The sequence below is a fragment of the Ruditapes philippinarum genome, unplaced genomic scaffold, assembly GCF_026571515.1.
Source record: "Ruditapes philippinarum isolate M1 unplaced genomic scaffold, ASM2657151v2 ctg3306_1_1_1_1, whole genome shotgun sequence".
NCBI classification, from domain to species: Eukaryota; Metazoa; Mollusca; class Bivalvia; order Venerida; family Veneridae; genus Ruditapes; species Ruditapes philippinarum.
Window position 1 is genome coordinate 42,896 of NW_026860002.1, and position 13,663 is coordinate 56,558.

At 32.6% G+C, this 13,663-nt stretch overlaps 1 protein-coding gene across 1 annotated transcript in view; it reads right to left on the minus strand.

Moving 5' to 3' along the window:
- Positions 1–13,243, minus strand: part of LOC132758589 (multiple epidermal growth factor-like domains protein 10) — a 42,272-nt gene extending 29,029 nt beyond the window's left edge. Inside the window, exons 1-3 of the mRNA XM_060750276.1 lie at positions 13,210–13,243; positions 8,484–9,608; positions 5,721–5,858 (exon numbers count right to left, since the gene is read on the minus strand). Coding sequence (XP_060606259.1) covers positions 5,721–5,858; positions 8,484–9,608; positions 13,210–13,243 — 1,297 coding nt within the window. The remainder of the gene's footprint in view (positions 1–5,720; positions 5,859–8,483; positions 9,609–13,209) is intronic.
- Positions 13,244–13,663: the final 420 nt, after the last annotated feature.

The window sequence follows — 13,663 nt, forward strand, 5'->3', positions numbered from 1 at the left end:
GTCTCCTGGTGTAAAAGCCAGAACTGTACAGAAAAAAGAAAATTTGTTAATCAAACGAAAAAAAGTTAAAAAACATATTTTAAATATAATACGCTCAAGTAAACCTTTTCTATACAATAAAGTAAAGATATTGGTCGGATAGTTGTTGGTAATTGAGGGGTCACATTTCCCTTAAAGACTGCAACATAACATTTAGGAGTACCGTATTGATTGAGAAACGATTGATTGAATAAGAGAACAAAGAGGGTAAAATCAAGAACAGAATGCAGTTTCTCGTAGTATTTCTGTTATTTATTTCATCTGGTTTCCTGAAGGCATTTGTTTGTTTTTAAAGAATCTTTAGGGCGGTCCTTCTAACATCTTGAGGGGATATGCAAAACACATTTCTAGTTTAATTTCTTGGAGATTGCATAGGTTTCCTAAAGGAAAAATTCAGTGTTTTTGTTGTTAATTGAAGCTTGTGCAGAAAAGAATTCATTCAGAATATTTGCTTTTGAAAATGAATCAAAAACAAATTCACAATGTAGCAGGATTGAGTAGGGGCGGGATAGTCGAGAGATGAAATCTTTAAGGAAAAGTTTCCACCAGTCTTTTGATGTTAGAAGTTTAAAATGATTTTTAGTGAAATCGGCCAATTTTTTGAAAATAGTTTTTTTTTTTGCAGTGCGAATCAGAGATACGAACCTCATTTTCTTAAAGTTTTTAAATTTATGCCAGTGAAGAGGATTTTGTGTTAAAATTTGGCTCTATGGTAATATTTTTTTGCGTTTAGTAATATTCTTTTTAAAATTTGTGACGAATATCCATGGTTTATCATTTGGTTTTACATTAATGTTTCGTGTTGGAATACACTGCTTTGCAAGTTTAAGTATATTGTTTGTAATGAGGAAGCGTAGTTGTTGATAATCGTTATCGGCTTAAATTGATCCCAAATCTGTAGCAGAAATTTTATCTCTAAGTAAATTATAGTCACTTTTGTCATACAGCCATACAAGACGCTTGAAAGACTTAACACAAGGTTTTAAAAACTTAAGAAAGGCATAAATAGGACAATGAAACCTTAGATTCTGGTCTAGAACTGGTTCACCTACCCCAGATTTTAGTCTTATTAGTCAAAATATATTGACGTAGTCCTCTTTTTTTATAAACATGTTTATTAAAGGATAAACAAATACTGTATTTCATTAAAATTTCTATTGTCACCACTCTGTAGTATTATGTGTTCTGAATTTGCTGGGCAGATTTACCTCAAATTTGGTCTGTAGCATCCTTGTGACAGTCACGCTTACATTTGCTTATGTCCTTTCAATTGGCTCCTTTTATGGGTCAACAGAGCTCAAAATAGAAAAACATTTAGACACCTCCTTCTACTACCAAATTTAAGGATTACTAGTATCACCAAAATGTGTCTGTATCATTCTTAGGTAGTCTTCTATCAATTTAAGAATTTAACAAATGTCCTAAAGTTAACTCACAGTTCGAAATTAATTTGTCCACAAATGTCAAATGTTAACAGCAGAATATCAAAAATGCTTCCTTTTACTTAACTTAGGTGACGATATTTCAATTAAGTAGTTTAGTATTCCAGATTGTTCATAGAGAAGAAGATGATTGTTGACGCATGACGACGGAAGACCGACCATCGCCCTTTTAAAAAGCAAGTATAATCTCCAGACTGCAATCTACACATATTATAAGTTTCATAAAAAATATGTCAACCGCTTTTTGCGTTAAAAGTGGATCCAGTTGATGTGTTAAATATGCCATATTTTTAGTATAACCAGAACTTTTAACAAAGGAAGAAACGAAAAAGACGTACATAATCTTCATACTGTCATCTATCTATATAGCAAGTTTTATAAAAACATTTTTAGTACTGTTGCGTATTTTCAGGATCCTGCTTTGTTGATGGACGGAAGGACTGACGGACACATAGACAGGCAGACAGACGGACGTCTTGTCGAAATTGAATAAGGGACCAATGTCAAGGTCATTTTAAGACCAAGGTCAATATGATTTTAATATACTAAGGTCTTGCCCAAACGAATGTTCTGTTATAAAATGAAGTCAATCCATTCCATAATAACAAAATTACAACCAGTTTCAGCCAAAAATGAAAAATTCATTAATTTGACATTCGAGGTCAATGTCAATTATGAGTGAAGGTCAAGGTTTGTCTGTTTACCTTAAAGGGCTATCCTTAAAGATTATTAAGTTCAAGTTTGAAGATAACCCATGTAAAAAACAACAAAGTTATAGCTACTAAAAGCAAGAAACAAGCAAAATTTGGACATTTGATTTTGAAGATCAAGGTCATTTATGAGTGAAGGTCAAGGTCTGTCTAGTCAACTTAACGGTCTATCCTTAGATATTATTATATTAAAGTGTGAAGACAATACATTCAAAAATAATATATATATATAAGTTATAGTCACTTATAGCAAAAATCATTGAAAACAAGCACAATCTAGACATTTAATCTTGAAGGCCAAGGTCATTTATGGATAAAGGTCAAAGTTAGTCTAGTCTACTTGACGTTTTTTCCCAAAGGTTGTTGTGGCCAAGTATGAAGACATTACACCAAGAACTCAAAAAGTTATTATTAACATACAAGTTTGCGGACCGCAACAGCCAAACCGACATGCCTATTACAATAACTTTACTTTTTTCAAAAAACGGTCGAGCTAAAATTGTGGGAGTTTGAAGTAAATCCTTTAAGGAATGAAGAATTTTAAGTAAAAACTAATAAATTCTAATAAAAACATCTCAGTTTAAGGGGGTCATTATTCTGGAAATAGTCAATAGTCAATAGAGTATTGATCTTCTCACAAATTGATACTAAGAAACACATAAAGATGTATCAATGTTGACATAGAAACATAGAGAAATTAAGAAGTTATGAAATAATCTAATGAAAATTTAAGTTCAATGCCGGGGTGGTTATTCTGATAATCTTTGTTCTAGAGTTGTAAACCTTGTCACATATGATGTGGTTGATGATCAGAAACATATATTTGAATTTTGAAGTTAATACTTTTAGAAATAAAGAACAGTAAAAAGCGTAAAAACTTGACCCAGGAATCTTAACGAGGTTGCCAAAGCTTGATGAGTAGAACAGCTCTCAATATACTCCCAATAGTCCCATATTCGGACCTGACTTAGAAATCATCAAAACAACTTTCCCGACCACTTTCCAAAATATCTGGATCAAAACTGTAGCCTATAAAGTGTTAGCAAGGTTATTCCATATTTGGGCCGTGTGACCTAGTTTTTGACCCCAGGTGACCTAGAAATCACCAGAATTCCCTTTCTGACCCAAAAACTATAATTTTTACAATCTTGGTAGAGTTCCACTTGCCAAATATCTTAACTCTAGCCTTTGTCAATCCTGAGAAGACAATTTTTTATGTTTTAACTATATGGACATAATAAAAATCAAAGACCCCCAGTGCGGGTCAAATTTTGACCCAAGGGCTATAATTTGAAAAATGTTTATTGCCAAATATCTAAACTCTATCCTTTTTCAAAACAGATTTTTTAAGTTTTAACTATATACATACAAGGAAAATCAATGATCCCTGGGGCCAGGCCAGCTTTAACCCCAAGACTATAATTTGAACTTTTTGTAGAATTTCATGAGATGATGCTACACACAATATAACTAAGTTGTATGCCATGCACTTTCAGAGAAGATGATTTTTAAGATTTTACTATATGTACAAAATGAAAATCAATGAACCCAAGGGCGGGGCCAATTTCACCCAAGGGCTTTTATTTGAACAATTTTAGAAGAGTATCACTTCACAATGTTTCATGCCAAATAACTAACCTCTAGCCTTTGTTAATTCAGACAAGATTTTTAAAAAATTTTTACTTAAGCGAAATCAATGACCCCTTTGGGCCAGGTCAATTTTTAACTCAGGGCTATAATTTGAAAACTGTTGATAGAGGTCTACTGTATTTTGAAAAATATCTAACCTCTAACCTTTGTCATTACAGATATGATTTTTAAAGTTTTTACTATATGCAAATAAGGAAAATCAATGACCCTTTGGGGCCATGCGAACTTTTATCTCGGGGCTATAATTTGAACAATTTTCGAAGAATTTCATTAGATGATGCTACACACAAAATTTCTAAGCTCTAGGCCTTGCACAGTGAGAGGAGAAGATTTTTTAAGTTTTCTACACTATGTCTCATGCTAAATATCTAACCTCTAGCCTTTGTCAATTAACAGAGATTTTTTAAAAATTTTACTACATACATTTGAGGAAAATTAACCCCTGGGATGAGGCAATTTTGACCCCATGGATTTTACTTGATTAATTTTTGTAGAATTTTATGAGATGACGCTACACACAAAATATCTAAGCTATAGGCTTTTCAATTTCAGAAAAGACCAAGATGTTGAATGTAGCAAACCCATTCGAACAATTTTAGTAAAGCTTTATGCTATGAACATCCAAAAAAAATCATCGAATTGGCCTTGTGGCTTCGGAGAAGAAGTCCTTTGTATAAAAAGTTGACGGCCGACGTACGGATGCACTGATTGACGATTGATCAAATTGTGATCATTAAAGCTTAGTTTGAGCACAATACTACCATATTGAATGTTCTACGATTACCTCTTTATGAACAGGAGAACATGATCTGAATTTCAACATAAAATATTCAGCTTAAGGCGGCGTATGGTGTGTCTGAGGGGCGGGGTTGTCATAACTATCTTAATAAAAGCCAGCCTTCAGCATTTAATTTTTGCCGTGATTGGGAACTTATCTACACTGCTTTACATTAAAAATTGTAGTACCGTATTTATCTTGAAATATTCCAGCAGATATGTTAAGTTATATTCAAAGAAAAAAAGGTGCTGTGATAATGTTTTTGTAGACTCAAATTTCAGTATTAACTAATATAGGTATCTTCCTACTACAAAAAGTAAGTCAAAACCATTTATTTGCTAACAAGTGGGGTGGGGTATTTCTGTTATTGGGATACGATATAAACTTTATTTTTTGGATTGTTTTTGATGCTATTTTTGTCATACTTCTGGTTTGAGTTTGAAAAATCCTTTTATCTTAGCCACATGGACAATAATAAACTGATTTGATTTTTATCCTCCATAAAAGTTTGTTTTATCCAGTTTATGTACATAAGTGAAAAAAGCACATATCTGTTCCATTTAATTCATATAATTCTAGGCAAATATACTGTTATTACAAATACAGTTCTGGCAGAGAAAGGGTTAGCCCAGTAGAATAGGTTTTATAAGCATTATTCTTACTAATAATTTCGAGCAATAAATTATAAGTTAATGTATACACCAGTTTCAAAGATACGAAAATTAAACAGTCTATGGTAACAAGTCGGGTTTTTCGGCTTAGATATACAGGCTGGCCTGACTCTTAACTGGTGGTGCAGATATGTCAGATCTGCAAACAACTAAGATTTAACTCACTTCAGTGATAGAGTAATACTTCTAGACACTTGCAGAAATCATGATCACAAAGTAGAAAAATATTGGATTTTTCGCTGATTCTTACATTTTCATAATCTTAAATAAATCGATGTAAAGAGATGAATAAGACCTCTTAAATTTCATTTCGGCAGGTAAAAGGTGAGGTGAGATTTTAGGTGTCAATCATTCAAGCCCCTAGACCTCTATATACTTGTATTTAGTCTGGTGCTCCAACACTGTTTCCAGTCTCACTCCTTTACTTTACCTATGATACATTCACTGCCAGCATATCCTTTATCACATCCTTCTGTACATTGGCCTGTTTTCTTGTCACATGGTTGACTTGATAAACAGTACCCGCACTTCTTAGTACAGTTAGATCCGAAAAACCCATCCAGACAGTCTGAAAAAACAAACAATGTTAGATAAAAAGAACAATGCTAGATAAAAATCAGTCAAATTTGTGTGTAAAGGTATGCATCTCAGAATGAGGATATGTTTATCTGACACATTCTACTTTTGCAGACTTAAATAATTATTACAATATGAATAAAATGACTATACATGTATATAGTATGTGTGTATGATTTTGAGATGGTCTTTAAAATGAATTTGATTTTATATTGTATACGCTTTTTCTCTAACTGGTTATATATACAATATGAAAGGGCGTTGTTTTGCGTATGTATGAGTTAAAGGGTTAACAATTATATCACACACTTTTGCTGTTTCTACAACCATCGGAGAATCAGCTATAACAACAGCAATTGCCACATGAACAATAATACACATATATGTTGTTGCTTCTACAACCACTTTAGCAGCAGCTGTAACAACAACTGGGACATAAAAAATAACCACTGATTTGTTGCCACTTCTTAAACACAAGAGCATTAGCTTCAAGACATCAGTGACATGAACAATATATGATAGATTTAATATTGCTTTATTACCACCAGAGCACCAGAAATAACAATATTAGTGACAATCACAGTTATACTTTAATTTGCTGCTCGCAAAAACTGGAGCACGAGCTACAACAACAACAGCATTATAAGCGTTAACAAATAAAAGACCTTTTTGCAATACCATATTTCAAAAGAAACGGGATTAGCATTTTGCACATGCACATTTTGCATAGGTCAACAAGAGCACCGCTAGGCGGAGAATTATATGCCCGAAAAAAATTTTTTCTTTACTAAGGATGAAGATTTTGTAAGACATTACATAAATTAAATAAAGTATTACCTCCTTCAAATAGCAATCCTCCTATAAAGTTTGAATATTGTGGGCCAAATGGAACTTCAGTTATGCTCTGGAAACTGTTTTTAGTTTTGAGGTAATAGCTACCTTGAACTTTGACCGTGTCCCCCAAAATCAATAGGGGTGTTCTATCCAATATGGACAATCATCCTATGAAGTTTAAACACTATGGGCCAAATAGAAATTGAGTTATGTTCTGGAAACTTTTTTTCAGTTTTAAAGTAATAGTGACCTTGACCTTTGACATTGTGACCCCAAAATCAATAGGGTTGTTCTACCCAATATGGACAATCATCCTATGAAGTTTGAATATTGTGGGACAAATAGACCTTAAGTTATGCTCTGGAAACTGTTTTCAGTTTTAAAGTAATAGTGACCTTGACCTTTGACCTTGTGACCCCAAAATCAATAGGGGTCTCCTACCCAATATGAACAATCATCCTATGAAGTTTGAACACTGTAAGCCCAAGGGAATTTAAGTGACGTTCCGGAAACTATTTTCAGTTTTAAAGTAATAGTGACCTTGACCTTTGACCTTGTGACCCCAAAATCAATAGGGGTCTTCTACCCAATGTGGACAATCATCCTATGAAGTTTAAACACTGTCGGCCAAATGAAACTTAAGTTATGCTCCGGTAACTGTTTTCAGTTTTAAGGTTATAGTGACCTTGACCTTTGACCTTGTGACCCAAAAATCAATAGGGATCTTTTACCCAATATGGACAATCATCCTATGAAGTTTGAACACTGTTGGCCAAATGGACCTTAAGTTATGCTCCGGAAACTGTTTTCAGTTTTAAGGTCATAGTGACCTTGACCTTTGACCTTGTGACCCCAAAATCAAGAGGGGTCTTCTACCCAATATGGACAATCATCCTATGAAGTTTGAATGTTGTGGGCCAAATGGAACTTCAGTTATGCTCCGGAAACCAAATTGCTAACGGACGGACGGACAGACGGACGGACGGATAGACAGACGGACGGACGGACGGACGCCAGGGGGTATAACATAATATGCCGAAATTCTTTCGGGCATATAAAAAAGCAATAACAAAAGAAAAGATTTTATCTCTTTTCAACAGCTTTATTAACCATTGATATATTCTAAATGATTAATCATAAGATGATAAATAACAGATGCAATGGTGAATCTAAGTAGTTAACTTGAACATACATTTGTCTCCATTCATCCACTATTCGGGGTCTTTCATACTTGAACAAACTTGGTAGACACTCACTAGAAAATATTTCTTGCTAAATATCTAAGATCTAGTCTTTGGGTTTATTAAAAAAGTATTGTTTCGTTTTTACTATATACATATAAGGAAAATTAATGAACCTCTGAGGCGGGGCATATTCTTTCTAAAACCTATCATTTGAACAAACCTGGTAAACGTTCCTTGATGATGTTTCATGCCAAATATCTAAGCTCGAGCTTATTGGGTTTTATAAAAGAATATCGCTTAGAATTAAATGTTTTGAACAATTTTCAAAGATGACCACAAAAGGAACATTCCTTTTAAGTTTAGATGAAATTAGCTTAGCGGTTTATGAGGAGATGTCGTTAAAGGTATAAGTTTATGGATGGAGACCGGAAGACTCCCGGCGAATTGTGATCACAAAAGCACACCTTGTAACTTTGTGACAGGTGAGCTAAAAATATAATCCAGCTACCAATCCTGCCAGTTTCAAATAGTTTACAGAATAAAAAAATAAATATTTATTTTTCTTCTGCAAACAATATTAATCAAAACGGCTGACTCACCCATTTCACAATATTTGCCTTTATATCCATTTTCACAACCATGACTACATTCAGCTGTCATTCTATCACATATTTGATGTTTGCAACCTTTGTTACATGTACTCTCACATGTATTGTTGTACCAGCCTGGTATACATCCTTCATTACAATACCCATCATGCTGCTCACAGCCTCCATTAAAACAATTTTTACTGCAACTATTCTCACACTTCTTTCCAAAGAAGCCAATTTTACATGCCACACATTTACCTGTTATTTTCTCACATCCTTTAGTATTGTCACAATTTTTAGCACATTGTAACTTACATTGTTCATTGTAGAACCCTAGGGTACAAGCCCCTGGGCAGTTTCCATCTTCTATGTCACATTTAATATCTCCAGATGATTCTTTCAAACAGTTGCCACACATTTTGCCACAGAAGTGTTCCTTACCATAGTATCCAATTACACATTGTTCACAACTTTTGCTGAATTGTTGGCATCTCAAACAACGCTTTTCATCATCACAATCAGTTTGACAGTGTACTCCTGTCTTTCCATCAATGCAACCTTTAGAACAATTTCCATCAACACTACACCAAGAGTCTAAATCTCCCTCTCTGTAACAGTTGTGACTACACTGACATTTTCTTGATGTACTCTCATAGCCAACTTTACACTTTGTGCACTCGTCTGCTGATTTACATTCTAGGCACTGTTTAGGGCACGTGTAACCACATGTAGGCCCATAACGACCCTGTACACATTCAGAACATTCGCTATAATGTCTGCAAGCTTTACAATTGTTTAAACATTTTGCACAATTATTACCCAGCAAAAAGTATCCTTTTTTACAAGTCATACACACATCTTTACTTTCACATGTTTCACATTGTTCTGGACATGTAAACCTGCAATCCTCTCCGAAAAGTCCATTTTCACAAATCAAACATTTACCATCTGTAACTTCACAATGTATACAATTTTTGATCCTACTACTGCATTTTAGGTCACACATGCTGCCATAAAAACCCTCTTTACAATTCCCAATACATGTTCCATTTGCTTGCATACATCCAGCATTTTCACAATTACTAGGACATGTTTTGTCACAATCATCTCCATAGTAACCAACGTTACATATATCTGAAAGTAGAAATCATACAATATATTTGAATATAGAACGGTTAAGGACTTTTTGGCAGCTATTATATAAACATATAAGAAAAATTAAAACTGTTCGGTAGAATTTCTTTAAACTTGGCATTTTCAAGCGCATACAACTTATACATACGTCAAAGAATTCTTGTTTTAATTCTGCATTTTGTTTTTCTATATATTGTTGAGCACAATACATAATAGCATGCATATTTCTGTTGTTTCTTTTTTTTTCAATGAAAATTAAGGTTCTTAAAATTCTTTAACAAATAGGTCATTTTTAAGACAAGAGGGCTATGATGGACCCAAAATCACTCACCTAAATATAAATCTCTATGAAAATGAACAAGTAATATTGTAAACAATCAATGAAAGCAGATATAAAATCTAAATCCTAAACTGATATCACAATGTTCATATTTGTATCGGAAATAGTGCATGACTGTGTAAAATTATTAATGGTTGCTTTATTATTGCTAAGGCAAAGCAACAGGTCCGAAAGAAAACCTGCAAACGGACGGACAGACAGACGGACAGATGGAAATTCTTTCGGGCGTATAAAAAAATTAATAATGCTAAATCTAATAGAATTATGGTACCATATATTTTTAAAGTGTAATCAAATTAAACTACATGGTAAAAGAATTTAATATTTAACAAAATCATTCCAAATACTTTTGAGAAAATCTAGGTAAACTTTGAAAACATGCGCTCATTTTGGTAAATTTAAGGGTTTTTTTTTAATAAGGCTGTATAAGTATGAAAATGGTCAAACACGTGTTAAAATGGGTTGGGTATGGTAACAATTCTATAAATATTTCATAAATTTTGAGAAGAAAAAATATTTTTGCTTATATGTATTGCTATATATATTGTTACCTGAATATTACTATTTTTTTCTTACCAAATATTAATGGGAAACAATTTTCATAAGGATGATATTGCAGATTATTTAAAGAAAAAATGGCCCTTCTTACATCCTAGTTTAAGTTCAGAAAAATGGCCATAACTCGATTTCCGTACGGTAAACTTTGTTTAAATGTTGCATACTGGTGTTCTTTAAGATATAGATTTGACCTATGTTGTCTATTTTTATGTTCCATATAGCGCCCGTTGGGATGTGAGAGGTCTGATATGATTTTGATTTTCAGGGAACAAACATATCGAAAAGGGATTTCTCCCTTATTGATCAATAATGCTTTTGTACTCATTTTAAGATCTTCAAATCTCATTTCTCTTATTCTATTTAGCACTGCGGTATTAATCCATATTTTTGTTCAATTTCCTTTAGTTTATTCAAATTTCCCAGACGTTATGTTTTCTTTTTTGTAACTAAGTTTTTTTACAAGGGTGGATTATGTAATTGATTTGGCGCAAATTTCCATAAGTATTTTTCATAGACAAAAATCATTTTTATACTGAATTTTATTTCAGTGTAGGTGATAATCTTTAGGTTTTTCTCCAGCATGTTTCGTTTAATTCAAAACTGTTTTGATTTGTTCAAAATTGTTTCTATCTTTCAATAAAGAGTAAATAAATTTTCAGAAAAGTTCCTTTTGCTATGTGTGTTTCCTATTAAGAATGGCAAAAGAATTGTCACTTCTGAATTCAGAACTTACTCTAAAATCATATACGCTTGAAAAAATGTTTTTTGAAAATAAAAAAGAGATCAAGTCTAATAATGTTTGCTAAGATGCTCAGGATTTTGAGTATACCACGTTTATTGTCTTGTCAGTCTCAATATGATATTTACGCCAGATAATCAATATAATTAAATATAGCGCAAAGTTTTAAAACCTTTTCTCTGGCATAAGTATATATTGACATCAATATATATTTTTGAGTCTTTTCTAGGATCATGAAGTTATTTAAATCTCCTGTTGAAATCATATTTGTGTTATTGTAATATACTATATCTTCCTTTGTATTTGAGTAAAACTGAACCAGAGTTCCTGAAGGGTTGTCATGGTGAAATTTTTAATTGAGCCCATTCCTTTATGAAATAAAATTGCAAGATTTCTTATCTTAAACAATTTTGCAGGACTTAACAGTTCCGATTTATTAGAAAAGAGCCAGTCCAAGAATTTGCACCAACAAATTTTTACCCTGCTGGAAAATGGTAAGCCTTAGCCGACTTGAGTCTGGTCAGGGCCATTTGTTTTGGCTGACATACTTTAAGTTTTTATCTTCTTATCTCTAAATTTGATGATTGGCTGTTTCAACAAAACTGCATTTGTGAAAAAAATGCTATGCCACTATATTATGAAACACGAAATTGTGGAAACATATGTATGTAGTTAGTTTTTGTTTCTATACAATTAAACTTTGAGATAATGCAGTAGTGTCAAGCGAATTTGAGGTCAAGGATATATGCAGCCGTATTTAATTATAATGTTAAAATACAAAGGCCATATGATGAAATTGTCCACTTGGAAAACGTTCATAGTGATACATAAACAAGAGGGTTATGATGGCACTGAAATGCTCACCGGAAACAATTGTTTTACAATGTTAGAATGAAATTTGTCGAAAGGCAAGTCCAGCTCAAATTCAACTCTCCCTTTAGGTTTATAGTTTCAAAACACTTACTATTTTGATTATTTCTTTATAATAAACAAGAGGGCCAAGATGGCCTAAGATCACTTACCTGACCCATTATTTCATTGTTCTCTATATACAAATGTATATTGAAATATCTTGTCCTATTATTTTGGAAAAAGCTTTGTTAAAATATCTATATTGCAAACTTGTGTGTTTATATTAGATTATGTAGAATAAATGACCACTTGAGCAGGGTAATTTTTGATGGGACAATTTTTCAAATATTTATTGTAAATGAATACACGCAAATGTCACATGCAAAATATGTTAGGTATAGGTGCTTGAATTTAACCATTTTGGACAGCAAATTTTTTAAAGCTTTTATATACATTCTAAATGGTAATATAACTGTTCGTCATAAAACAAGAAAGTAGGTCATATGATAACAAAAATATCAAAAGTACATCAGATGATACCAAAATTCAATACAAACATCAAGAATTACACACTTGGTCAATGTTCCATGTCTGTACTTCAAAAAGCAAGAAAGCAGGTCAAATGGTATCAATAATATCAAAAGTAGGTCAGCTGATATTAATTCATTCGGCGTCAAAATTTACACCAATAATTCAAATTTCAAGTCTGTACGTCAAAAAAGTAGGTCAAGAGATATCAAAAATATCAAAAGTAGGTCGGCTGATATCAAAATTCGATTCAGCATTAAAAAGTACACCCCTAGTCTTCTTTCAAGTCTGTATGTCAACAAAACAAAAGTAAAATGGTCAAATGATATCAAACAATTCAATAACAGCTCAAATGATATCGAAATTCAATAAAGCACATAAAACAGATTTCAGGTTCAATAGTGTTTCCCAAAATTTATTGAAATGTGCTTTCTCCAAGTTTGAATTAAGTTTTTCAAAAACATAAAAAAAAATACAATAAATTTTTAACAAAATTCAAAAAGCATACAAATAACGGTTTAAACAAATGTTCAAGAAAAACAAGCAATTACCATAGTATTGCAAGCAATCCATAAGTCCCCTACCTGATACAACTCCACCAACATTCTGACTGGTCATTCTGTCATTGAATTATAACATTGAATTATTACATTGAATGAACGAATGAATGAATGAATGAATGAATGAATGAATGAATGAATGAATGAATGAAGGAAGGAATGAAGGAATGAATGAATGAAACTAAATAAATTGAGTTCTTAGTTTGTCTGTATCATAGTAATGTGTTAAGATTCCCTAATTATGTTTATAGAACAGATGAACAAAAGGTCCAATTTTCTCATGTTGAATATGTATAACTGTCTCTATTTTAAGTAAATTTGTTGGAAAAGTTCCAATGTCTTTAAATGTTATCTCAGGAAACAGTTTTAAGAAACGGACAGAACGGACACAATTTTAAACATCCATGGTTGTTACCAGAATATAACAGTTTTAAAAGAGAAATTCTTAAACTGAGTGGAAATAACTCTTGAAATAGAG